Raw genomic sequence first — 26,348 nt, 5'->3', positions numbered from 1 at the left:
AATATCATTGCAATAAATGATTAATTCTGATGAAAGTGTCTGACTGAAAATCAATGCTCATGATAAATTAAACTGCATGTGTAACCACAACAGTAATAAACAAACTAGCAGCTGTTTGTTGGACTAGAAACTGGTTACCAAGACAACATAGCTTTAAAATGATAAACACAGCCTCTCACAAGGTGTCCAAATATTGCATTGAGTGGACCACTGAGCTCAAGTTTCTGGGGGCTGAGCCGGGAAGGGACATGTATTTTAGCTTGCAGATAAAATCTGGGTGCGTCTGGTGCACTCTATTACCTGAATTTTATTGTAGAACATTTTACAACTACTGCAAACATTTAATGAAATGTTCAGGTTTTTTTATAATACTAGTCAGGAGGAAAATGCCAAACAGGGCAACTAAGAACGCTTCAAATCAATGGTATTTGCTACATTCATTTTATATTGTCTTCCAAAAGCTGGCGGACACTAACCTTTTCTGAAAAATATCTCATACGAAGTTGTTTTGGTGTGTGTTTTTGTGTGGGTGTTGATGATGGGATTGTGTTTATATCATTTGTATAGTTTTCAGTCAATCAATGAAACTTTATTTATATAGCACATTATATATTAAGTGCAGTTCAATGCGTTTCACAGAAGAGGTTAAAAGAAAAGCATAAAAGACAGGAGGATAAAAAACTAAGCATTGCGAAATATATAAAAGTATGTTAAAATTTGTATGAATAAAAAACACTGCTCTTAGGGTTGGTTCATTGGTTGACCTTGCTCTGCCAGATTCCAGAAAAACTGATAGCATCTTTTGAACTTGATAAACACTCCGCTTGGCTCTAGCAATGAATTTGTTTTTCAGAGATGTGTGTCTGATCTTTGTCTGTGAACTCATCTCTATGTCTGTCACAATTAATCGCCTGATCACAATTATTTGAACTGATAGCAATTATTTTGCGTAATCGTTAAAACGTTTCCATTATTCTCTATGAAAACAGCTGGATAAAATGAACAGAAATGGCATATTTCCATCATGAAAACGGCTGGATAAAATGAACAGAAATGTTGTATTTCCATCATTATTTCTATGTCATTTTAACCACTTTTTTTCACTTAAAACCTTGTATCTCTATTGTGGGTATTTAGGGCAAAAGAAATAAAATCATAAGTGTTCTTCAAAAAATTGCGTGAAAGAACACACTGGAGCTGGAAATTAATTGCGATTGTTTGTATGACAATTAATCGTCCACTAAAATGTTATGATGGTGACATCTCAACATATCGCCTACATCTCGTCTGTCCCTACAGGTAGCCAATCAGACAATCCACTCGGAGAGGCCCGACCTGTCAATATGTTTCCAGATGTCTGTACTGGCATGGTTGCCCTGCATTTATCTATGGGTCGTCAGCCCCTTCTACCTCTTCTATCTCCAGAGGAACAAAAGAGGCTACATCATGATGTCTGTGTTGAACCGATTCAAAACGGTGAGATGGGTTCATCCTAGCTCAGACGCTTCTCTCTCTCTCTCTCTCTCTCTCTCTCTCTCTCTCTCTCTCTCTCTCTCTCTCTCTCTCTCTCTCTCTCTCTCTCTCTCTCTCTCTCTCTAATGAATTGAAAGAGTTGCTTTCTCGTCACAGTCTTGTGATGTGCGATGGTTGCTCTGTGTTTACTAAATACACTGAAAAATCCCACAGATGGTCATCAAAATGTTTAGATGAGTCATTTGGCAATGATAACATTACAAAGTTCCCGCCCACCCATGCTAAAGACGATACATTTTCTTCTATGAGACATTCTTTGACCCAATCCATTCCCATCTTTACCCTCCTTTAGGGTTAATTTATACTTTATTGCGTTACCTTTTCAATTGGTGTTTCTTGCCAAAAATGTACAAAGTCTTGTCGCGTAACACTTTTTTTCATTTGAAAAAGCGCAATTGCTGTCAAATGAAAAGCGCTAAATGACGCTTTTTTCAGATACTTGTTGAAGGGGTTGTGCGATGAAGTGTCTGCTGTTTCTGCCAATGTTTGCCCCCAGAATAGGCTTCATGTGGTTTATCTCTTTCCTTTGTCTGCTCAGGGGTTTGGCTTGGCGCTGTGGATCGTGTGTTGGACAGATCTCTTCTATACGTTCTATGAGTTGCACCATGGTGTCTCTCAGCCACCCATATTCTTTGTCACTCCACTGGTGGTCGGCATGACAATGGTGAGACACGTTACAACCACAAGTATTACACTTTTACATTACAAAGGCACTTTTAGGCAGAGTACGCACTTTGGGATACATAGGGATGTAACTTTATCACGTTATCAACAATGGACTAGAATAGATTTCTATACTTTCAAGTATTGACTAGTATCAAGTAATTGTTCAGGTCCAGTCTAACATTCACTACTCTCAAAATGTAGCTCAAGAACACTAATATGCATGCATGTGTTGGTGTGTAAAACAGTTTCTTAAGAATAATTTCTCTCGAATGATCGTGTATTGTATTGTATTGTTGATAAGAGGACATAAGTAGTACACGGTATTAAAGTCACACATGCATGCTGCAGAGCTGCCTGAGGGAATTGACACAGTGCTGGCTATAACGTGTTGTGTCTTGCAAACATTACGACTGTGAAACACAGTCATTTCACAGTCCAAGTGAAAGATTTTACCCAGTAAAGGTGGAGAAGGCTACGCGTTGTGTTACCTTCTGTGGTCTCTCTGTTTTCAGCTGTGGCTAATCTAACTCAATCTCTCCCTCTGGCTCGCCCACTTCCTCTCCTTGCCTCCTGTTTAATAACTCCCCACGCCTCTCCTCTTATCAGCTGATGGCCACCTTTCTGATCCAGTTCGAGAGGTTACGCGGGGTTCAGTCCTCGGGGGTGCTCTTCATCTTCTGGTTCCTGTCTGTGTTGTGCGCCATCGTGCCTTTCCGCTCTAAGATCATACAGGCGTCCAGCGAGGTGAGAACGCACCGCAGTCAGTCCTCATGTGTGGCATTATGTCTTCATCATCCTCGGCCTCTGTCTACCTCTCTCCTTTCATCAAACTCTCACTACCTCACCACTTACTCACCACTGCCTCTCCTCTCCTCAGTCCTCACCTCTCCCCCATCCCACACAGCTCCCTCCCCTCCCCCACACCACACACCTCTGTCTGTCTGTATTGGGAGCTTACAGTAGGTAGAGGTTTTCAAGGGGTTATGCAGGGACATACTGTAGCGAAGCATAACGCAGCTTTCGATAGACCTGCTGCCTACCGGCTCTACACAGTATCTCAACCTCCAGCGCTGTAGGGTTAAGTAACACAGACCGTAACTCGCCACAAAACGCCACAGCAAAAACCTCCAGCAGGACAGACTGACTGGCAGATTGATCGTGTAAATTAGGAGCACAGAGATTAAGACACAGGAAGTGGTGGAGGTTAGATACAGTACGTAGATACAACTTGCAAAATGCAAAAATAGAAATGGAGCATTGTGCCATAGAATATAGGGAGAGGAACTAGCAGCCACATCAATATTTTAACCCATTAAAGGGAAACTTCACCGATTTTGATAAAAAATCCTATTTTTATGAGGTCTAGGACCCATAAACATGATCCTGGTGTGTTTTTTGTGTTGTGTCTGTGTTTTTAGATTTTTTATCCGTGAGTATCTCATTTGAGATACTCACGCATCAAATGACGCTGATGGATCAGCTCACCTTATGTCCGCACTACATGGTGTCTCAGTGAGACCAAACCCACACACCCCAGGGGGTGTTTCCCAAAGAGTGGGACCAGCCTTCTTTTTTTCCCCTTCCTCAATTGTACAATAGCGTCGGTAAACACTCAGTGGAGATTCTCCACTGGAGAACACAACAGATATTTATTTGAACCATAAAACACAGAAGAGCAGCTCCACCACAGAGGAATTCAACAGGCTGCGTGCTGAAATAATGCTGGACATGGACACAGCTTGTATGGATTACTTTAGAGTAAGTATGATTGCTGTAAACATTATGCCAACTTGACATAATAATCCAACGTGTAATTGTACTTGATTGCTTTAATGTTAGAGATTAATAAAGTTAGGCTAGTGTACCATGTGTAGGTAACTTCTGATAGACTGCGATGCACGCAGCCCATTGTTTACATTGTACCGTACCGTTCCAATAGCTAGCCAAATGCTAAGCTAAAACACTTGTGTGACAAGCCTAATTTATGCTTTGTTTCTCGTCAGATTTTAAATATAAAGTGCTTATGCCATGGCCACAGATGTTACAATTTGAATCGGGTGGGTGTAAGTACCCGTATCTGTCGTATTGTTAAATAAAAAAGCATTTTTATCCGATCGGTGGCCATTTTCTCATTGATATATAATGTATGGGAAGTGCAATAAACCTCCCCACCGATAGGGTCGGCATAATAAATGGCCGCCGATCGGATTAAAATGTTTTTTTATTAAATAATACGGAAGATACTGGTACTTAGACCCACCCGATTCAAATTGTAACATCCGTGGTCATGGGATAAGCACTTTATATTTGAAATCTGAACGTTTATGTAGATGTACGGATTGTACATGTAGAAAGTGCAAACACCAGGTTGAAGCGCCGCCATGACAGTCATGTGTCACGGCTATTTCGTCCATAGACTCGCGGGTCGGGTCCCGAAAATAGCAGATCTACAAGCTCACAACGCGTCAGACTCGACACTTTGTGAGCTTGTAGGTCTGCTATTTTCGGCTCACATGCAATATTAGTATAAATTAGGCTTCACCTCGGATGATATCTAATCTACAAGTCTAATTATCTAATGTGTTATTTTCAACAGGACAGAATGGAGGAACTGCTGATGAAGAAAGACCTCGGACTCACGAGATATTCATATATATAATTTTTCTAAATAAAACGGTTACATTTACAAACTGCTTGCTCTACTCATTGATCATGGTATATTCTACATTGTGTAAGCATTTATAATGACAAAATGTATGAACACCCAATTCTATAAGGGTTCTTTTGAACTGTTTCATGATATAGTAGATGGTCTTTAATTTGTCAGAATGGTACATAATTACATGACTGTAAGCATTACAGATATAATAGTGAAAAACTCTTGTTCATTCTGTTAGTATTTACTTGTGTACATGTAATCATTATTTTTCTGGGGACCCCAGCACATTGGATTAAACTTTACTGGTCTTAGATACAATAGGCTATAGTAAAACCTAATATTATCCATACACCAATTGAAAGCATGAAACGGTTTAGTTTAGTCCAAAGAATATAACTGGAAATGACAGTGAAACATTATGCTCTCAGATATACGGAGTCACACATGACATGAGTATGAAACATTTTGTTTTATTATTATATTGTTGACTATGCCGCATCTCCATGGATGGCCGACTCCCAAGTAGAAGATGGACGTCATGTCACCAGCACCGGACTGTTTAGACATTCATCATTCTAAAGCATTCAGTGTTGCCAGATCTTGTGAGAGAAATAAGCAACCAGGTATATGAAAACAAGCCCAAAAGAAAATACCTAAGCCAAGAGCACTTTAAACCTAGACATGGGCTATTTGAAAAATGCCGATCTACAAGCTCACAACGTGTAAGGATGTGATGCAGTGTGAGCTTGTAGATCTGCTATTTTCAAAAAAATCTTGAGGGGAAAAAAGTGCAGATTGTGGAATATTTTTTAAACATTTTAACAACACATTTTTGGTAGGGTCTCCCTGGCAAATATGTTGGCGCGCAGTGCACAGATGAGGGTCCTTGGAAAAGTACATGAACATGTTTGAGAACCACTGGTTTAAACAACAATCAAAACATTTGGAAACGAGCCCAAATATCAACTACATTTTAGAAACCAGCCGCTTATAATAAGCAGACGTGGCAACACTGGCCAATGTGCTGTATGTGTTGTTGTTGATATGTTGTAGTGAGAACTGGGAGGGGAAAGTTACAATGTAGACCACGCCCCCACGCAGCCTCCTCCCCACAAGGAAGTGCAGTGCCCCAAAGCATTGTGGTCATTGTAGTAATGCAGCCAAACCCCAGTCATCCAGTCAAACCCCAGTCAAAAACACAGACTTCTATATTTTTCTGGCCATAGGGTGCAAATTTGAAATTTTGCTACTGTTATCTACTACTAATATTATTAACATTGAGTGACTGGGACTTCTTCCAGGGGTGAAGTGCTCCTTTAAGACTGAAGCCGATTCTAGAAATGTCTTCTACAACCCAACAGTATTCGGAAAAATGTGTTTCTATAGCAGTGGTGCTCAAACTTTTTCATGTCAAGGACCCCCAAAATGATATGTATTTGGCCGCGGACCCCCATCTCAAAATATGTTGTTCCAGGGACCCCCAGAAGCAATGATTTGAGTTGAAAATGGTCGCTTTAAATATATATATATATATTCAAAGATTTGCACACATTTTCACAATTATTTTTTTTTTTTACACAGATGCGTTCCAGGTCTTAAAGGGTTAAAAGGCAAGGCAGAGTTCATTTGAGTTTTTCCTATTGTCAACAAACTGAAAGCCCATGAGACCAAAACTTAAAATGCATGCCGCATGTGAACATGGCGTGTGCTTTTCTGGCAGTCTGTCAAAGAAGTAGAGAGACTGGCAGGCAGCTGTGAGGCAGGGCCATCCCAGGCCACTGCACTCCTTGTGCTCCTGTAATCACGTTGATTCAACACATTATCCCATGTACAAATATGATTTGGAAAACACCCAAGCGTTTTCAGCGCCTTAGGAGATAAAGCTTTTCATTATACAATAAACTGATCGAGATGTTTTGAGAAATGGATGGTATTCATAGGAAGTGGAGTACACTACAGATATAGAGATCAAACTCAGTCAGTAACCTTATGAAACCTTATGTGTCACACTTTCGTGCATGCTTCAAGAACCAGCATAAATCACAAGTAATCGCGTGTTACATCAGCGTGGTGCAAACCAAACATAAATCAGGCCTTTACAGCACTTTGTGTTGTTTGGTGTTTCAGAGTGAGGTCCCAGACAAGCTGCGCTTCGCCATGTTCTACCTCTACTTCATCCTGGTGGTGCTGGAGCTCATCCTCTGCTGCTTCAACGAGAAGCCGCCTCTCTTCTCCAGCGACGTCACAGACCCGGTGAGTCAGACCCGCCACTACAGCCTAATGATGTTTATGCCTTGGCCACAAGCGAAACGCACAGCCGTGCGTGATATACAGTGTAACAGCGGGCCCAGAATACCTCTTTGTCTAATCAAATTAGCCGACTGGAACCAGCTGTTGTATAACCTTGTCTGGCCTATTTTCTCTACTTCTAATCTACGGTACTGTATTTCTTTGCAGAATCCATGCCCTGAGTCCACAGCAGGCTTTCTTTCCACTATAACCTTCTGGTGGTTCACCAGGTAGGCCTCCTCTGCTCTGTGGAGGGCCAGTCACACATACACACATTGCACGCATACATTATTTATCTGTTTTTGCTTTGTTAGCCACTTAATCACCTAAACCCTATATTCCTCATTGACCGGCGCCCCCCAGGGCTCTCTACTAGGCCTCCTTTTCCCCTCTACATAAAATCTCTTTGCTGAACATAGCCTGTATCTACTGTACAAGCTCACAACTTGTCGCATTGTGACGCACTGTGAGGCACTGTGAGCTTGTACAGTGTAGATCTGCTGTTTTTGACAAATATTTGCCAGGGACACTAGGTTTCATGTGGTTAAACCCTACAGTTTATACTTTGTTTACTGGGGTCCCCCAGTACTTGGCCCTGTCCTCCCCCCCCCCCCCTCTACAGCAAATCTCTTTGTTGAAAATAGCCACTCGCCGATTTAAAATAAAATGTTCACCTCAGAATAGGGATGCTAGGGTTCTTGTGGTTAAGTCGGGGGCAAAATTTGATTTCTGTCTGCACCCATTATTGTCATTTCTCAAATAATGATTCATTGATCTAAGACTTGGAAGTGCTTATGATTACATTGCGTTTCTCTTTCAGCATGGCCATTAAAGGCTACAAGATGCCCCTGCAGGCTAAAGACCTGTGGTCCCTGAACCACCAGGACCAGTCCAAGGAGGTGGTGCCCAAGCTCCTCAAAGAGTGGGACAAGGAACTTGCCAAAGAACACAGGTACAGTACCAACACCTCATGTTATGGCAGGAGAGCCTGGTGGCTCTAGGTGGTTTTTGGTTAGTCGCATGGCTTCAACTAGCCACGTGGCCACCTGATACCAGGTCACGGTATCTGTAACTCTTAACTGCTGTGCTGCCTCTGGGCGACTGAAATTCCCCCGCGGGATCAATAAAAGTACTGTATCTATCGAGGTGGTTGGAGAATGGGAAGGAGAGAACGAAGTGAAAGTGTAGAAAGGAAACACAAATGAACCAATGGATGGAAAGTTGCGATGTCACAGTTTGTGGAAATATTATTGCTGTTGTTCAAATTTGCTGTCTCAAACTATTACAGTATGTCTGTCTAGCCTCCACAGAGACGAGCTTTTCTTAGATTCACCAATGTCCACTGTGAGTACAACTGCTCCCTTTGTTCATAAGGGTACAAAGCCTAATATGGCCTTTTGCCAACAATAGTTCCACCTTTCACTCCTTTCTCAGAAAGACACACACACGTGTGTGTGTGTGTGTGTGTGTGTGTGTGTGTGTGTGTGTGTGTGTGTGTGTGTGTGGGTGTGTGTGTGTGTGTGTGTGTGTGTGTGTGTGTGTGTGTGTGTGTGTGTTTGTGTGTGTGTGTGTGTGTGTGTGTGTGTGTGTGTGTGTGTGTGTGTGTGTGTGTGTGTGTGTGTGTGTGTGTGTGTGTGTGTGTGTGTGTGTGTGTGTGTGTGTGTGTGTGTGTGTGTGTGTGTGTGTGCGCGCGAGTATGGGATTTCCCCTTTGTGCATGTCACTGCTTGCACAGATACAATTTCACTTCAGGTCTTTCCCACTCCATTCTATTAAGAAGGCAGCTACATCTTATTTGTCAAACCATTACCACTGCTGTAACATAGATATTCAGTTATCTTCAGAGATCAGTAGGAAAGCAATGGGGGAGAACTTGAAGTGGAACGCTGTAAAGAGTGTTGTGTACACAGAACTAATCTCTGCAAAGGTTAAACGCCTGGTATAAGAATATATTTATACCGTTGCTGCACTGATATGTTTTGTATACATAGAGAACATTTTTGGCTTTGAAAGAAATAGTTTTTAAAGCTTCACACCCATCTGTCAGACTCCAACTGTCCCATATGCTGTAGAACTTGTAGTTCTAGACTTCTTGCAGCACTGCATTCCTCAACCCAAGAAAAGTACATTTTACTCTTATGTTACGTACCTCTATACAAGACGTAACAATAAAGAACCTTGAACCTTGGAACTTAATCCAGAACTGCTGTGTAATGTGCTTATTTAACTTCCAAGTACAAAGCAGCTTGGTTGCCTCTAAGAATGGGGCCCCAGGTCCATGTGGTTATACAAAGGCAAACCGTTCTCAGTGAACGTCTCTTGTAGAAACACACTTAACAACAGCTTGGGAACTATGAGTATAACCTCCATTATTCTTTCATGGCATGCTCTTCTCTTCTTTCTGTGATTATCCTGTGGTTTCCCCGCCAAACTTGTGTATTCTCTTTCCCCGTTCAAACTACAAAGACTTGAAAAAGGATATCGAAGAGTTGTGGAAACCGGTTTGGTGGAGTGCTGAATCCACATCTCAGTTGTTATGTTTCACACATTTTCAGCAATTATACCACTGCTGCAGCCTAACTCTACTTAACTAAAAGATAAGAGAGAAAAGCATTATTTGATAAATGGCCAGCATCATAATAAAACCTCAAGGAAAATGTTTGAGTGTTCCTTGTCCTAGTAATGCATTATGCATTATTAATATGTGTGACGCTTGTTAACAAATGTAACCGCAAATCAACCTTACACTTTCGTTAAATGGACCAGTGCTGCACATCCACAGGGATCATTTAGTATGTCTTCGGTTTCTTAATTGTTTCAACTCATAAACTATGAACATAAAAACAACAAAGGCGTTCTAGTCCTTTGGCTTCAGCTTTTGGTTCATGCTACAGTATCTTTCTTCTACCCAAACACACCTGCACCTCCCCTCTTTCTAGCGAGCAGAACCCTGCTGCAGAGGCTCTGTACACAAAGCCCGGGTCAGCAGAGACAACCAATCACGTAGGAGGTGAGAGCAGCCCGGAGGAAGTGGAAGTGTTGCTGTCTAAAAAGAAAGGCCTTCCCAGACAGCCGTCTTTCCTGCGAGCGTTGATCAAGTCCTTCGGACCCTACTTCCTGATTGGCTCAGCCTACAAACTCCTGCAAGACCTCATCACCTTTGTACAGCCTCAGCTCCTCAGGTGAGTCAGGGACAACAACACAACAGCCACAGTGTAAAAGAACATTACTTGCATGCACTGTTCCATGGAGTTAGCTTTGCATGTTGTGTTTTTGCATATTGATTTGCATGATAAGACATGCAAATTTGTATTATACATGTAGCTGTATTTATTTGACATTATGCGCTGTCTTTGTTTGGGATGCAAACTCAGTGTAGTATGGAAATCTGTTTCATCTTCAAGCCACAGTGACAGGTTGCAAGGAAACATGTGTATTAAGGCCTGCTCTTGATCAAACTGTTTTGATTGTTTCCACTGATGTCATATGAAAAACAGCTACACAGCTGAGCTATCTGAGTCAACATGTTATTTGCAGACCATTCATATAGATTTATTTAATTTGGTTTATTATAGCATAATACAGCCAAATAACTACAACAAAATAAATAGTCCCAGTAATTTACACTCCTGTCACACTGTTCTTCAGAAAATCAGTTGCTTATGTAGTTTATGTAGCGTTGGTGACTGCCCACCTCTGCTACTGTCTAGATCAGATATATTTGGTTATTTGCCTCAGGCAAATGGTGTGTAAATTAACTTACTATAAGATCATGACATCTTGGGCGACAAGCCACGGAGGATTGTGGAGATGATTGTATGATGGGTGACATGCTAGTGAGATGCATTTGTGTTTTTTGCATGGCAAGAAGTGTGTGAGTGTGTGTGTGTGTGTGTGTGTGTGTGTGTGTGTGTGTGTGTGTGTTGGAGAGGGGGGGAAATGGGGTAAGAACCAAGATACGTCTCATATCTTGGGGTTGGGGGTGTAGTGGCTCAGGATAAGATAGAGCGTCCGTTTTGGAGTTGGAAGGTTCCCGGTCCGTCGGGTCTGATCCCTATCTCTTCCTGGCTGTGTGTCAAACTGTCCTTGAGCAAGACACTGCAACACTAACTAATCTCGATGCGCAAGTTGGTGCCTTCCATGGTTTCCTCTGCCATCTGCATTTGAATATGGGTGTAAATAGGTGAATACAACGCACTTTATACTAGCCCTTTGGAGAAAGATGCTAGCCTGGTTCCAGACGAATCTCCCTTTGCAAAATTGCATGCACTTTAGCCCTCGGCAGATTAGGTCTGGCCCCCATCCATAGAGATTTCATTTCTCTCCCTCCGCAGTTGTGCAGAACCAACCAGGGCCCAGTATCCAAATGTAGGCGGGCTTATCACAAGGAAGCACTGCTCTGATTGGTTCGTACAAGGAGGCACTGCTCTGATTGGTTTAGGTCTAACCAATAGAGTCCGTTTGGATCTTTTTGTAACCGCCCCTTGGAAAAAAATCTACCGTTGATAGGGACCAGACTAATATCCACGCAGTGTGTCGTGTGATATTGTCTGGCCACGCGAGGCTAGAAAGACGCTATATAAAGGCACCATTTAGCATCTATCAGTCAGTGCAATCAATGCAATGATTTTAACAATGGAATGCCTTTAGGCCCTGTAGTCCCTGCTTTAAAGATACAACCTCCAATGAAATGTTTTTTCTCCAACCCTTTCCCAATTTCCTCAGGCTGCTGATCCGGTTCACACAGCAGAAGGGAGTTCCTGACTGGTCGGGCTATGCACTGGCCTTCCTCATGTTCTTCACCGCCCTTCTGCAGACACTCATCCTCCACCAGCACTTTCAATACTGCTTCGTCACTGGCATGAGGTTACGCACAGCTATCATAGGAGCCATCTACAGGAAGGTACACTCGCTGACACACACGCGTCGCGCACACAAGCACACTTAAGACCAATTCATACCAGTGATTCTCATTGCAATGAGGTGCAACTTGCAATTACTTGCAACAGAACCACTTGCAATCGGGCAATTCAGACCGCTGCAATTTTTCTCTGCAACGCATTGCAACGGTTTCATTGAATTGCAAATCATTGGTGTGACTATGGACTAGGCTCTACACGCACGCACGCACGCACGCACACACACACACACACACACACACACACACGTGCGCGCAAATGCACATGCACATGCACACACATACTCTTAGGTCCATTACACACTCAATTATGAATTGCAATATACAGTATAGATGCATATACACGCTCAATTAACATTTACTACTCAACTTGACGATAATATAAAGATTTACAAGCTGTGCGCTTCACATGTACATGCCACAGTTGTGAATGTGTGCATGCCACATTAAGTTTAAATTTCACTAAGCCATTTTGAAGATATATACATATATTATTCTCTGTGCCTTTGCCCTCCAGTCGCTGATTATAACCAATGCAGCCAAGCGTTCATCAACGGTGGGAGAGATTGTTAACTTGATGTCTGTGGATGCACAAAGGTTCATGGATCTCACCACCTTCCTGAACATGCTGTGGTCTGCTCCACTGCAGATTGTGCTGGCGCTGTACTTCCTCTGGCAGGTAATAAATATAATATAATACTCACAATTATCGCAGGGCGGGCGAAGCGGGTCAAGCCACGGAAGAAAAACACCCCACCAAAACGACACGGATGCTTTCCCAGTTTTAATGTGTTAAAGTAACATTTAACCTTTTTACAACCATACCTCCATATTGATCCTCACTAATGCTCAATTTTACGACCATTATCTACTTGCTCTGTTTCTCAGAGGTAGTGGTTAACTAAAATGTACCTGCCAATGACATCATCAGTGAGAAGTTCAAGCTAGATTTATATTTGTATTGATGCAACAAAGCGCGTTGATGTTCCTGGAAAACAAAGGCCGTACTTTCCATTATCTTATAGTTAGAATTAATGAGGATTGAAATATCTACAATGATGAGCATTAGTGAGGAGACTGAGGACCAATATATAGTATGGAGATAACGGTGAAAAAAAGTGTTTCTTTAAAGGAACCCTTTATTGCCATTTTGTGTCTTGTGATATTTGCATCAATGTAAATGCCCAGTGAATTGACAATGTCTATATGTCTGTCTGGGCATTATTTGTGCTTTATTCTCTAGACCCTCGGGCCATCGGTTCTGGCAGGCTTGGCTGTGATGATCCTTCTGATCCCGTTAAACGCAGCCATAGCCATGAAGACACGAGCCTATCAGGTACGTGCAGTCATACCATGTAATGTATAGTAGAGAATACTAGAGGTCAAAAGCCTTCAAATGAAAAGTGTGCTCGCAGTTCAATGCCTTACATGTATTACAGGTGTGTCTGCTTTGATTTCATTCTCAAACATAAAAAAAATATGTCTCTGGTGTCCTTGAACTATCTACTGTACCTCTCTCTCCCCCTCTCCCTCTCTCCCCATTCTCGGCGTCAGGTGAAACAAATGCAGTACAAAGACGCTCGCATCAAGCTGATGAATGAGATCCTGAATGGCATCAAAGTACTGAAGTTGTACGCCTGGGAGAACTCCTTCAAGGATAAGGTCCTGGCCATCCGGGAGAACGAGCTAATCCTGCTGCGCAAGACAGCCTACCTGGGAGCCCTCTCTACCATGGCCTGGACCAGCGCACCTTTCTTGGTACGTTCCGTCCAGTCACAGACGGTAGTGGGGAAATTGCACACCTGAATTAAGCGGGTATCTGCAGCGAGCACAATGGTATCATACAACACAGTTTTTTTTACCACAGTTTTAAAATGGTCCCCACAAAACTCGCAAGGTATTCAGTTGACATTTTGATTGACATTTTGATTGGCCACATTGACAGCATTTAATAGAACTTAAATAATAAACAATAATTCATTGTTTTCTGTAAGTTTATTTTGTAATTTATAACAGTTTATTTCTGGGTAAACTGCAACAGGAAGTCTTGGCAAACAGCCGCTGTGTAGAGAAGGGGCGTCTGACAGGCGCGCCATATCGTAGGAAAACAATGGTATTGCTTGTGACGTGCTTCTAGCAATGCGTTTCGGTGATAGCCCCATTAGTGTGATAATGTCAAAACTGGTACCTACTCCACTGTTTAGCCATTACTAGGTTACTGTAGCTAGCTTGTGCTGTTCAGCCTCATTGGGTTCCATTGCGGTACGGACTGCTGTCGGTACAGCCGTACCGCAGAGTTGCGTGCCTTGGATGTACGAGTGTTCTTTTTTTCTCCCGTTTTGCTCTCAGGTTGCCATGACAACGTTTGCTGTGTATGTGACTGTGGATGAAAATAACATCCTGGATGCAGACAAGGCCTTTGTCTCCCTCTCTCTCTTCAACATCCTCAGGTTCCCTCTCAGCATGCTGCCACAAGTCATCAGCAGCATTGTGCAGGTAGGAACCTGTCCTCTACTCTTCTCTACTGGGGTGGTTTTCAAACTTTTCGTGCTCCGTTTTGTACTCGTAGGAAAAATTCAATTCGGATTTCTTTTTTTGTATTAAATTGAAAATGGAAACTTTTCTATAATCATTTGCCCATAATAGGGACACCAATTTGAAAATGGTTAAATTGTATTTCTTTTAGGGTATAGAATATGTCTCTATATTGGGAAAGTGAGTGAAATGAATGAAAGGTACTGATATAGTAAATTAGAAAATAATTAATAACTTTTTGCAGCTGTATAGTATGTGTGGTTGTCACAAAATCCCAAGGCACACCTGGACTAGTCTCACAGCAAACCAGTGTGCCTCAGCACACCGTTTAGGAACCATTGCTTCACTTTGCTGTACTCTACTGTACTGTACTCTATTCTACTCTTCTGTATTCTTTGACCCACTCTGCCTCTGGTTTTCTCTCCACTCCTCTTTTCCCCAAACCTCTCTTCTCTTCTCCACTCCTCTCTACTCCACTCCCCTCCTTTCTACTCTTTTCCACACACCCGCCGCGCACACATCGATCATTCACTGTGTGTGTTTACTCTGTCCTTCAGGCCAGCGTCTCTCTGAAGCGTATCCAGAATTTCCTGAGTCACGATGAGTTGGACCCTGAGTCAGTGGACAGGAAAAACACGGCTACAGGTAAAAATAAAGCATGGCTGCTCCCATCCTCTTAACATTACACATGCTTCTGTGCCCAGCGGTGCAAACAATCCCAACTGACAAGGACGGTTGTCGTGGCGCCGTGCCAACATTAAAGGATGTGCATTGTTATTGTGTCAATTTCCTGCAATGGAAATACCACTGTTACTGCTGCTCATGCCCACATTGTCTGAAACAGGCTGGGTTCTTAGAATAGAAGGTTTTAGCAATCAGTCATCAACTCTCACCTGTCACCTCGTGGCTGAGAGCCCATTTGTACGTGATGGGGGTTTGAGTTTGCACAAGTTTATAAATGTTTTTCATTTTTCATTAGCTCTTCGTTGTCGCCAAAGCAAAATGTTGTGCTGATTTGAGAACTGATTGCTTTTATGTTGTCTAACAGATTACTCAGTGACTGTTGTCAATGGAAAATTCACCTGGAGTAAAGAAGATCCTCCATTTCTGCACAAGTATGTTCAGCACTTCCAAAACGTTCATATACTAACACAGATCACCGACTCTTTGGCATGTGGTTTGGTCTGTTGCTTTATGCTGTACCTGCACAACAAGTGCTACCATAACAACGTGATGCATTTCAACATGTGTGTTTTCATGCCTGAGCCTGCTGATTTGAAAAGTGTTACCTATTGCATACTGCTGTCACATTTGTACTAGTACCCTGCAATTGTACACTAGCTGGTAAACGCTAACGTCTCTTTTACTTTATACTTTACTTTATTTGTTTATTTGGACGGGACAATGCATGTTAATGCACATTCAGTACATGTACGTGAACACAGTCAGCTGAACATGATCTCATGTAAACATGCCGGATTTAGCTTATGGGAGCTCATTTCCATCCCTAGTACCCACATATAAAACGATACAGTACACACAAATACATAAAACAAAAAACAAAATGACTGCTAGCTTATATAACAATACAATACCTACCTAAAATCACATTGCAAACCCATACCTAGTTAATACCTAACCAAAAGCATAATAAAAAACAATCCTCAAAAAAAAATCTGGTACCTACTCTTAAAGATCAGAGTTTAAACATTATCGATGTTCCCATGTGTGCGACATTTTTAACCATGGTTTTAGTTGCGTTTTAAAGGTACAGAGGATGGGGCTTTCCCTCAGACTGACTGGGGGGCTGTTCCATCGTAGGCTGCCTCTGATGGACAGGACATTCTGTCCAGAAGTGGTCTGCCTACGATGGACCACACAGTCCCCTCTGGTGTCTACCCTGGTGCCACAGCCAGTGTGTGTCTGTCTTCCTGTGAATACATTCTTGCACTGGAGCCAATCCATGTAAACCTTAGTGGCTCTGTGAAAGCTATTGACACATAAATACTGAAAAGTCACGTGTCTTAAATTAAAAGCTATTCTACTTGCCGCTGTTCTCCCCTTCCCAGCCTCAGTATGATGGTGCCCCAGGGCTCCCTGCTAGCTGTGGTGGGCCATGTGGGCTGTGGGAAGTCCTCGCTGATTGCTGCTCTGCTGGGGGAAATGGAGAAATTAGAGGGTGACGTCTCCATTCGGGTAAGCGCTCGCCTGCAGGATCGTACATTAGTACGTACATAAGTAGCAGGCTGTTCCTTCCGGCATCATCACATTGCCTTTCCGTTCACATTTATGTTTTTATCTATTTGTTTATTTTTCTTTGCTGTTTACCCTAATTCTCACGATAATTTGAAATACACACATGGTATCATGTGTCCTAAAAGTCACATTACGTACATGGCTCTAGTTCCTCAACCATAACGGCCTCTCCATCTCCAGGGTTCGGTGGCTTACGTGCCCCAGCAGGCCTGGATCCAGAATGCCACTCTGAGGGACAACATTCTGTTTGGGAAAGCTTACAATGAGCAGAAGTATCGCTGCGTCTTGGAGGCCTGCGCCCTGACCCCTGACTTGGAAGTCCTACCTGGGGGAGACATGACGGAGATAGGAGAGAAGGTGCTATTGGGATGGGTCTAAATATTACGTTTACTTTTTGTCTCTCTTCTTTAGATGCCACTCTTTCTTTGTTTTCAGCCATCATTATCACAGTTCTGATCTTTTCACCCGTTTACCTTTTCGTTGCTGTCGGGCAGAAACCTTGTATCTCCATATTTCAACATTTTATATTTTTCGTAACTTAATGCCCTACTACATCATACAAGAGTGTCGCACAAAAATAGTCACAGCGCGTCGCCATACGTCACGTTGTGAGCTTGTAGAACGACTGTTTTCACAATTATTTTTTTAAATTAATAATAAAAAAGGAACAGTTTTGGACATACAAGGTTTCCACCCGACAGCGACTGACTGTCTCTTTATCCCCCAGGGTATCAACCTGTCCGGTGGCCAGAGACAGAGGGTGAGCCTGGCCAGAGCTCTGTACAGCGAGGCTGATGTCTATCTGCTGGACGACCCTCTCTCTGCCGTCGACGCCCACGTGGCCAAACATATCTTTGACAACCTCATTGGTCCCGAGGGGGCACTGCAGGGCAAGGTGAGGACAGGAGATAAGTCTTACTGCAGGCTGACACTTACCCTCACCCCTAACTAAGTTAACCTCCACGTCATCCTGTCACTGCACTTCCTGGAGCCGGAATTATGAGTGTGTGTGTGTGTGTGTGTGTGTGTGTGTGTGTGTGTGTGTGTGTGTGTGTGTGTGTGTGTGTGTGTGTGTGTGTGTGTGTGTGTGTGTGTGTGTGTGTGTGTGTGTGTGTGTGTGTGTGCGCCCTAGTTTGAGGAAGGGACCTGTTGAGCTTCAAAACCAATTGTGAGAACAGCATATTCAGTCCTGAGTCTGACAGAGACTCTAGTTGCAGGTTTGTTTGACAGTGAACATTTATGTGTCAGTAGCATTGACACATAAATACTGAAAAGTCACGTGTCTTAAATTAAAGACAACATTCTTTTGCATAAATCTCTGCATGTGGACTGTTTCGAGGCTTTCTTGCCCAGGGACATTGGTGTGCTGGTATCTCTACTGATGACCTCTTAACCACTTAAAGGCCTATTATTCTTAGTTGACTGGGGTGCCCCAGGCCTCACAACACAACGCCTTGTAGATCTGCTATTGCAGAATGTTCGCCCCAGGGTAGGGAAACTAGGGTAACTTCAGATACTTAAGTAAGTATGTCCTCTATACCGATGCACCCAAGACAACTTTTTGATGTCCAAAACATTACCAGCAGCGCAGTATCATACAGTTTTGACAGTGAATTTCATATACCGTAGATTAGATCAGTGTTTCCCAAACAATAAGTAAATATCCCCTTTTTTCGTTTCCCAAATTAAAAAACAAATATATTATTTCAAAAGTTTAAATACAAAATCACAACTTTTCATCAATTAAAAACAATTCCAACATTTTTCAAAAGTATTTCATAAAAAAATAAAAAATAAATTGAGAAGTAGTGAAAATAGCAGATCTGCAAGCTTGCAACACAGCGCTTGCTATTTTCACTAGTTTGGGTCCCGGGCAAACGTCCAATTTCTCTTTTGGGGAGCTAAAACATTTGGAAACCACTGGTTTAGATAGACAGATTGGGGGCTCTGATGGCCTATTAAGGAGTGCCATATATAGGCTCTAGTGCAGCCTGACAGCGAGTTCAGTTCCCGAGACCTTTGCTGCGTATCACTCCCCACTCTTTCCCCGCTTCCTGTCAGATCTCCAATGTACTATCAATAAATGCAGAAAAGCCCCAAAAATATAAAAAGAAAAGAAAAAAGATAGACAGATTGGCTCGGCATAAAAGAACATTGTCAGTCATTTATTTTGCTACTGAAGACGCTGTAAAAGTATTGTAGGTTATTGTAGTTTTATTACATTGATTACACCCTCCTTACTCTTTGTTGGTTTTTCATATTCATGACAACAAGTTCTGATAAATGGCTGTATACCGTTTGAGGTTGATTATGTCTGACGGAAACATGTAGAATTCAGCGTGTATTATGATGGGAATTGGCTTTTTCTTGTCTGTGAGCATGTGATTGAATGAACGCATATTGTGCACAATATGGATGTCAACATATTATGGTTAGCCATTTATTAAAATATATCCAAATATATGCTTATCGGCTTATATTTATTTGCATAATAATGAATGGCATTGTGCAAACTTTACGCTCAGCAGACTGTGCGGTGTGCACTAGATTGACACCAGAACATGTTGGCGTGAGCTGCGCAGATTATGATGCAGTTATTAAATTATTATTCTGCTATTTGCATGTACGAGTGTTGGGTAGGTGGGTCATCAATACCTTAGGCTAGGTTACACCATTAATTAAAAAGATTAAGTTGTTTTTTTCCTCTCTTTAAATAACCGTTTATTAGCCGATTACCGAATAATGATGTCAGCTAATCAGTTGCAAAACCATCTTTTTTTACTTTTTTTATCACTATTGCACACTGCACAGTAACTCACAAACGGACCCGGCGGGAGGCTTTGCTGCGAGAATGTTTGATAATAACATAAAATCGATCAGATTTACAAAAAAACAACAACATACAAACACATTGTGACATCTACACAGTTCAGTTTTTATTCAAATTGACACGTTTCTGTCCCTCTGGACCTTCATCAAGAGTGTGTCTTCAATTTGAATAATGCTGCTGAGCAAGAGCCGTGTGCAGGATTTTTGTTCATGAATAGTTTTTTCATGATTGCTTCAGTTGTCATTGTCCAAACGCACCTGCATCTGAACAAAGTGGATGTGTGAATATTTCCTTTGCATAGATATCTACACAGTAAAATGCAGAGAGTTCATTTGAGGTGAAGTTTACCTTGCGCAATCATCAAACGTCTCTACCAGTGATGGATTGCTCCTGTCATTTCCCTGCAGACCCGTATCCTGGTGACGCATGGCATCAGCTTCCTGCCCCAGGTGGACAACATACTGGTGATGGTGGAAGGCAGGGTTTCTGAGATGGGCTCCTACCAGGAGCTGCTCAAGCAGAACGGAGCCTTCGCAGAGTTCCTCCGGAATTACTCCCTGGAGGACATCGTCGAGGAGGACGAGGCAACTGGTATATCCATAATATGCTCTTTATCTCGTTTTTTTATATGGAGTATAAAACTGTATGCTTAAGTACGTAAGTTTGTATATAAGTTGCAATGCAAATGAGTTGTACCATATGAAGTGTAACCAAAATAACGTAGGTCATGTTTACAGCAGATTTCATGGAAGAAGATGAGGAGTTCCACGAAGACACCCTTAGTAACCATACAGACATGGTGGAAAATGAACCGGTCTTCAATGAAGAAAAGCGAAAGTTTATAAGGTACTGGGCATTTTAATCAGTAAAGTACCAAAGGTGATTTTATTGGGAATTCAGAAATTGCTGAACCAAAGAGGATGGCTGTAGCTTAAGAAGTTAAAGTCATTCTTGTGCACTTGATCAAAGCACATGAAGAAAGGCTTACAGGGTCTAGCATGCATGAAAAGAAACAAAACTATGTATTTTATAGAGTTTGGTAGGGTTAATGGCCTGACAGCTTATTTGTTTATCTTTGATAAGCTGCCCTCAGATTCATTCATTCATTCATTCATTTTTTTACAGGCAGATCAGCATCATTTCAGCGGACCAAGAAAACCCCAGAAACCGCTCTGTGAGGAAGCACACATGCAGCCTAAAGAAACCCTCAACCCTCGAGCCTCAAGCGGAGAAGAAGCCCAAGTCCAACAAACTGATCCAGGCAGAGACCGCAGAGACCGGTCGGGTCAGTGCTTTGTCTCTCTCTTTTTGTCTCGCTCAGTTTACTGCCTAAAGTGTTACGCCTCTAATAGTCTCCTCATTCCCATGCGAAGAGTTGAGTTTGTAATCTTACCTATTGACCTAAGGACTGGTTCGGGGGAGGCAGTGCATGACTAAAGGATTAAAAGGGTTTATCTACAGTATGGCCATGTGCAGTATACTATAAGATTAGCTTGATAGGGGACATTTCTGACATTGCAAACATTACCCCTGCTATGATTCCTATGCAGACTGGCCTTGAGCTACCTTTAGGTTTAGAGAAGCAGATCTGCCCCCTGTTGGCGAATAGTGCAGTTTACATTAAGCATGACTTGACTGTTATCTAAACAAATTCAAGGCAAGTGCTTGGAGGAATCTGAGAAATATTTGGCATAGCTGACACTATCTTTGAAAGTATAGGAACCAGATGTATACTGTAAGTTTGATGTATTATATATTTTTCTCAATTCTTACCATCTTAACCACTTGGACACTACCGTCCCTAGTCTGGGCAGTATATCTCTGCTGTCCGGCAGGAACCAGCTCCAAAATGTTCCTTTTTCATGAAATTAAAAAAAGTGTAATTAGGAGGTTTTGTTCATTATTGATAAGAACAGCTGAATGGACCTCCAAGCTCACAATGAGGTTGGAGGTCAAAAGGGGGTGGAGCCTGGAGTCAGCAAAACCAGCTAACTCCGGTGGACTTCGCTGGTTTAGCAGAACGTTTGAGGATCTAATGGAGTTAGCTGCTTTTGTCAGATGGGTGTTCAATGTTCAATGGCCCTGATTTATGGAAAAAAATGCAAAAGCGTGGAGTTAGCTGGTTTCTGCCGGACAGCAACGATATGGTAGTATCTGGTCAACAAAGTATATAGGGCTTAAATGGTTACCCTCTCTTCCTCCACCAGGTAAAACTGAAGGTTTATATGGAGTATGCCAGGGCGGTGGGCGCCGTGCTCTCCGTGGTCATTTGTATCCTGTACGCCCTCCAGAATGCCTCAGCCATCGGAGCAAACGTCTGGCTCAGCCACTGGACCAATGACGCCGCACAGAACCGAACGGACGTGAATGTTCACGGCAGGGTGGGAGTGTATGCGGCACTGGGCCTCACACAAGGTGAGAACAGGTCTACTGTTAGTGGGCATTCAAAAACGGCAGGTGTCACGTACAGCGATGTTTCGGGCATGTTCCCCTTTGTTTATATTAGTTAACTTTTACCGTTGTGGGGACATGAGTCGTTTAGGTCAAGACCATGGAATAAAGAAGGGGTGGACAATCAAATGACTTGCTAGACAGTTTTTAGTTGTTGTTCAGCAACATTATCATAATGTGAAAAGAATCTGAGCTCATTCAGCTCTCAGGTCTGATGTAATTTGAAGTTCCCACAGCACATTTCAGATGGAATTTTTGCATTGGGTTTGGAATAAATGAAGAAAATAAGATCTGTAGCAAACAAAGGCTCATGATATTAACACGTTTTGTTCAGCGAGATAAGCTTCACATATCAACACACTTTATGTTTAATTATAAAAAAGAAACCACATAATTACTTCAAAATGAACGGTTGTGATTATAATGGCTGTAACTTATGGACTACTATCTAGTCCATAAGTCAATTGACAATTGTGGACAGTAGACAATTTGTAGCTTGTATATCCACACAGCCTGACCTTGCTGATTTTCTGGTAGTTGCTTAGCATGTGAACAAACCATGGACTGTAAAGAAAACTAAAAATTATATCTTCCAGTATGCCTATGGGACAAATTAACAGGACATCGCAACACTAATAGCTTTGTGACAACAACTAATTGCACTGTGGACTCTGGCTACAAGATAGTAGTTCTCTGTATACAATGAATTATTATAGGATTAGGCAAGAACACTTAATTCTACTGTTGAGTATGTACTGTACTATTGTGTTGCGTGCGTGTGCGTGTGCCATAATTCCTTATGATTTATTCATTATGCATAATTTCAGCCATCAGTATTCAGTTGGAACACGTATCGCACTGTTTATTTATATAGATAATGTAGTATTGTGACATTGCTGTTCCTCTTTCAGTGAGGGAGCGCGCACTTAAAAGGCACACGTCTCGCATCTTTGGATTCAGGAGAGGTGCTGCATCCGTGTCTCACTTTAATTCTACAGTCCTTCTACATCCACACAAAAACCTTAACCCTAACGTTTTATCCTGCCCTCTCCTCCACTGGTGACCCCCCTTCCCACACCCCCGCCTCCATCTCAATGTAGGTATTCTGGTCATGTGCTCGGCGTTCACCCTGGCCATGGGGAACATCGGCGCGGGCAAGAAGCTGCACTTTAACCTGCTCGACAACAAGTTGCACACGCCACAGGCGTTCTTTGACACCACTCCCATAGGGCGCTTGATCAACCGCTTCTCCAAGGACATCTACGTGATCGACGAGTCTCTCCCGTCCACCGTGCTCATGTTCCTGGGCTCCTTCTTCGCCTCTATTTCCACCATGATCGTTATCATTGCCAACACGCCAATCTTCGCCGTGGTCGTGGCGCCCCTGACTTTCGTATACGTGTTTGTCCAGGTACTGGGACCGTTTAACGAGGCTCCGGCACCGCTGCGGACGTCCAATAACAACCCCCCCTTTTGCCCTTGCCCCCCCTCTTCTTCTCCTGCTCAATGCAAGTCTGTGAGCACTTCCTGTTCCCCAAGTGGCGCTCTGCATGGCTTTCTGGTGCAGCAGCTTTTTTGTTGACCTGGCTCTGAACTTTCGCCTTGGTTCCTCCTCCTCAGCCGTTGATGTTCCGGGTGTGTTGACCGTCCGCTGGTCTGCTCTGTCCTAATCGTTGTGCCTTTACTTCCCTTTTACCCCCCTCACAGCAGCCCACACACTTCCTGTCCTGCCTGCAGACTGCGCACAGACACACACACACACACACACACACACACACACACACACACACACACACACACACACACACACACACACACACACACACACACACACACACACACACACACACACACACACACACACACACACACACACACACACACACACACACACCGCCACCTACATGTGCATGTATGTATATTATTATAATACATACCTGTACATGCAGGTAGCAGTTTGATGTTGCTTTTAACATGCTGAGAGAAGTCTCTTTTATTTATTTTATGATTGTCATTACATTAATCACCACAAGAGGTAGCACTTCTTACACATTAGCACCAAAAACTAAACTGAGGACCATCTTACTGTATTTTTTCGACGCAGTCAATACAAAAATGAAGCTAACTCCAGTCATAACACCAAGACCTTTTTAATACATGTCTGTGGGTGGGTACAAATCAGTTCCATCACCTGAGAAGCACCTTTATTCTATCATTATGAGTATATAATATATTCACATAAAGAAGTATGTTGTAATATTATTACGGCATACAAGGATACACACGTGTGTGCACACTGACACTCACGAGTGCACGCCCTATTACATCATGCACATCAGCCTGGCCTCAAGATCTAGAACGGTGGGTCTCAAACCTTTTCAAGTCAATGACCCCCAAATTGATATGTATTTGACCGCGGACCCCCATCTGAAAATGTTTTGTGCCAGGGACCCAGAAGAGAAAACAAAAAATCAAGATTATTCAAAGAAATTCCAAACATTTTCGATATTTTTCAGAGATTTTAAGAAATATATAAGCTACAAGCTCGCAGCGCGGCACGAAGTGACGCGCTGTGAGCTTGTAGATCTGATATTTTTGAATAGCCAACATATAAATGGATAAAGTGGATAAAATTATCGTGATGCTATATTAACTACTTTTGCTGGGGAGCCAGTCCCAAGAACCCCTGGGTGTCCCCGGACCCCACTTTGAGAACCACTGATCTAGAATCTGTGAGAATATGGGCTGATGGTATTGTGGTTTTAGGAAACGCTCTCTTTATTTCAGGTAATGGCTAATTTATACTCTGGCAAACGGTGTATGCCACAGATGGCATATTTTCGTCTGAGAATATGTCATGTCAGCTGTCAGATCTCTGCCTGACACAGTCACAGTGAATGAGAGAGGCCTGTGTGAAGGAATACAGGTAGAGGATATACAGTACAGTAGTTCATCTGGTAGTTGTCTTTAGTGATGTTTGGTTCCCTCTGGTGGTTGTTTAGGGAGAAAGCAGCTAAACTAATTTACTTGCCCCTTTCTGACTAAATTGGTGTTTGGATGTGTTTTGGGGGGTTACACAAAAACATATTGTCTGGCCCTTGTAGGAGAGGGGCACCTTTACCAATGAAATTATGCCAAAGGGGGTACAAACTTACAACAAAAATGGTCGAATTTGGGAATTCGACACTGTGAGGACAATGCTCCTGGACCTCACAAGAGAAATGGTAGTTCTATGGTTACAAAGTATTTTTAGAAATAGGCTTACAATTAGGAATAGATTTAGTTTAGGGTTAGAGTTTTAGGGGTTAGATTTAGGTGTTAAGATTGCTCACAATGCATTTTTTAAAATACAAACGTGTGTGTGTGTGTGTGTGTGTGTGTGTGTGTGTGTGAGAAAGAGAAAGTGTATTGGTTGGATTTATTATTTATAGTATAGTGCTGCATCAACCTCTTCAGTTCCCAGGTTGCATATGGAGGCTGATGAATGATTCAAACAATCCTCAACATCGCCCCACCTCTCCACTTTTTTATATGCATTTTACTTTTTTAAATAATAATAATATTTACATAACTGATCTTACTGTAGTTGTGTGGTATTGCACATCTACATGCTCACAATGCATCGAGCTGCGATGTGTCCCATGCCTAGTTAACATTTACTTTATTAAATTTGATGGACTTATGAAATATTATTTCAACAAATTTGTGATACATTGAACAAAGGTACATTATATATATATATTTTTTTTAAAAACATTTCCCCACAGACCACCTGTAATAATGCCATGGACCACTGGTTGAGAAACACTGACAAGTGAAGCACTCAAATGAACCCATTAGAACCACGAAAGCATCTGTGTCATTTTAGATTTTAGCACTTTGGCAATTAAAAAATAGAAGCTTTACAAGTTTGCAAGCTTGTACATCTGCTATTTTTGAACATTTTTGAAAAATCTTGAAAGTGTGAGAAACTACTGATTTAGATGGCATTTGTAGAATCGGCCTCAGGTCTTAATGGGTTAACATGGGTGTCTGATGTCACCTGTACCCTCCCTCCCTCCCTCCCTCCCTCCCCCCTCTCTCAGGTGTGCTGGTGCTGGCTAACTGCCTGCTGTTCAAGGCTTACAGCATGCTGCGCGCGGCCAAGCTCACGCACGACAACATGCTCCAGGGGGTCTTGCGGGCACCGCAGGCCTTCTTCGATAGCGTCCC

The 26,348-nt window shown here is 42.4% G+C and overlaps 1 protein-coding gene across 2 annotated transcripts in view; it reads left to right on the top strand.

Moving 5' to 3' along the window:
- abcc3 (ATP-binding cassette, sub-family C (CFTR/MRP), member 3) overlaps positions 1–26,348 on the top strand; it is a 47,446-nt gene that overhangs the window by 12,125 nt on the left and 8,973 nt on the right. The window contains exons 2-23 of one of the 2 annotated variants that reach the window (XM_084078959.1): positions 1,300–1,476; positions 2,072–2,197; positions 2,806–2,943; positions 6,986–7,111; positions 7,316–7,377; positions 7,968–8,099; positions 10,086–10,328; positions 11,872–12,049; positions 12,582–12,743; positions 13,308–13,400; positions 13,619–13,822; positions 14,414–14,560; positions 15,157–15,244; positions 15,648–15,714; positions 16,669–16,795; positions 17,036–17,212; positions 17,583–17,750; positions 20,093–20,276; positions 20,426–20,531; positions 20,811–20,970; positions 21,893–22,100; positions 23,237–23,547. In XM_084078959.1, coding sequence (XP_083935085.1) covers positions 1,300–1,476; positions 2,072–2,197; positions 2,806–2,943; positions 6,986–7,111; positions 7,316–7,377; positions 7,968–8,099; positions 10,086–10,328; positions 11,872–12,049; positions 12,582–12,743; positions 13,308–13,400; positions 13,619–13,822; positions 14,414–14,560; positions 15,157–15,244; positions 15,648–15,714; positions 16,669–16,795; positions 17,036–17,212; positions 17,583–17,750; positions 20,093–20,276; positions 20,426–20,531; positions 20,811–20,970; positions 21,893–22,100; positions 23,237–23,547 — 3,384 coding nt within the window. Of the gene's footprint in view, positions 1–1,299; positions 1,477–2,071; positions 2,198–2,805; positions 2,944–6,985; positions 7,112–7,315; positions 7,378–7,967; positions 8,100–10,085; positions 10,329–11,871; positions 12,050–12,581; positions 12,744–13,307; positions 13,401–13,618; positions 13,823–14,413; positions 14,561–15,156; positions 15,245–15,647; positions 15,715–16,668; positions 16,796–17,035; positions 17,213–17,582; positions 17,751–20,092; positions 20,277–20,422; positions 20,532–20,810; positions 20,971–21,892; positions 22,101–23,236; positions 23,548–26,348 lie in introns of both variants that reach the window. The other variant, XM_084078958.1, reaches the window with a different exon arrangement.

Source organism: Gymnoscopelus microlampas (assembly GCF_963454915.1).
Source record: "Gymnoscopelus microlampas genome assembly, chromosome: 14".
In the NCBI taxonomy this organism is placed as follows: domain Eukaryota; kingdom Metazoa; phylum Chordata; class Actinopteri; order Myctophiformes; family Myctophidae; genus Gymnoscopelus; species Gymnoscopelus microlampas.
Note: the sequence above shows the minus strand (reverse complement) of the source record. Positions and strands in the feature narration are given on the sequence as shown.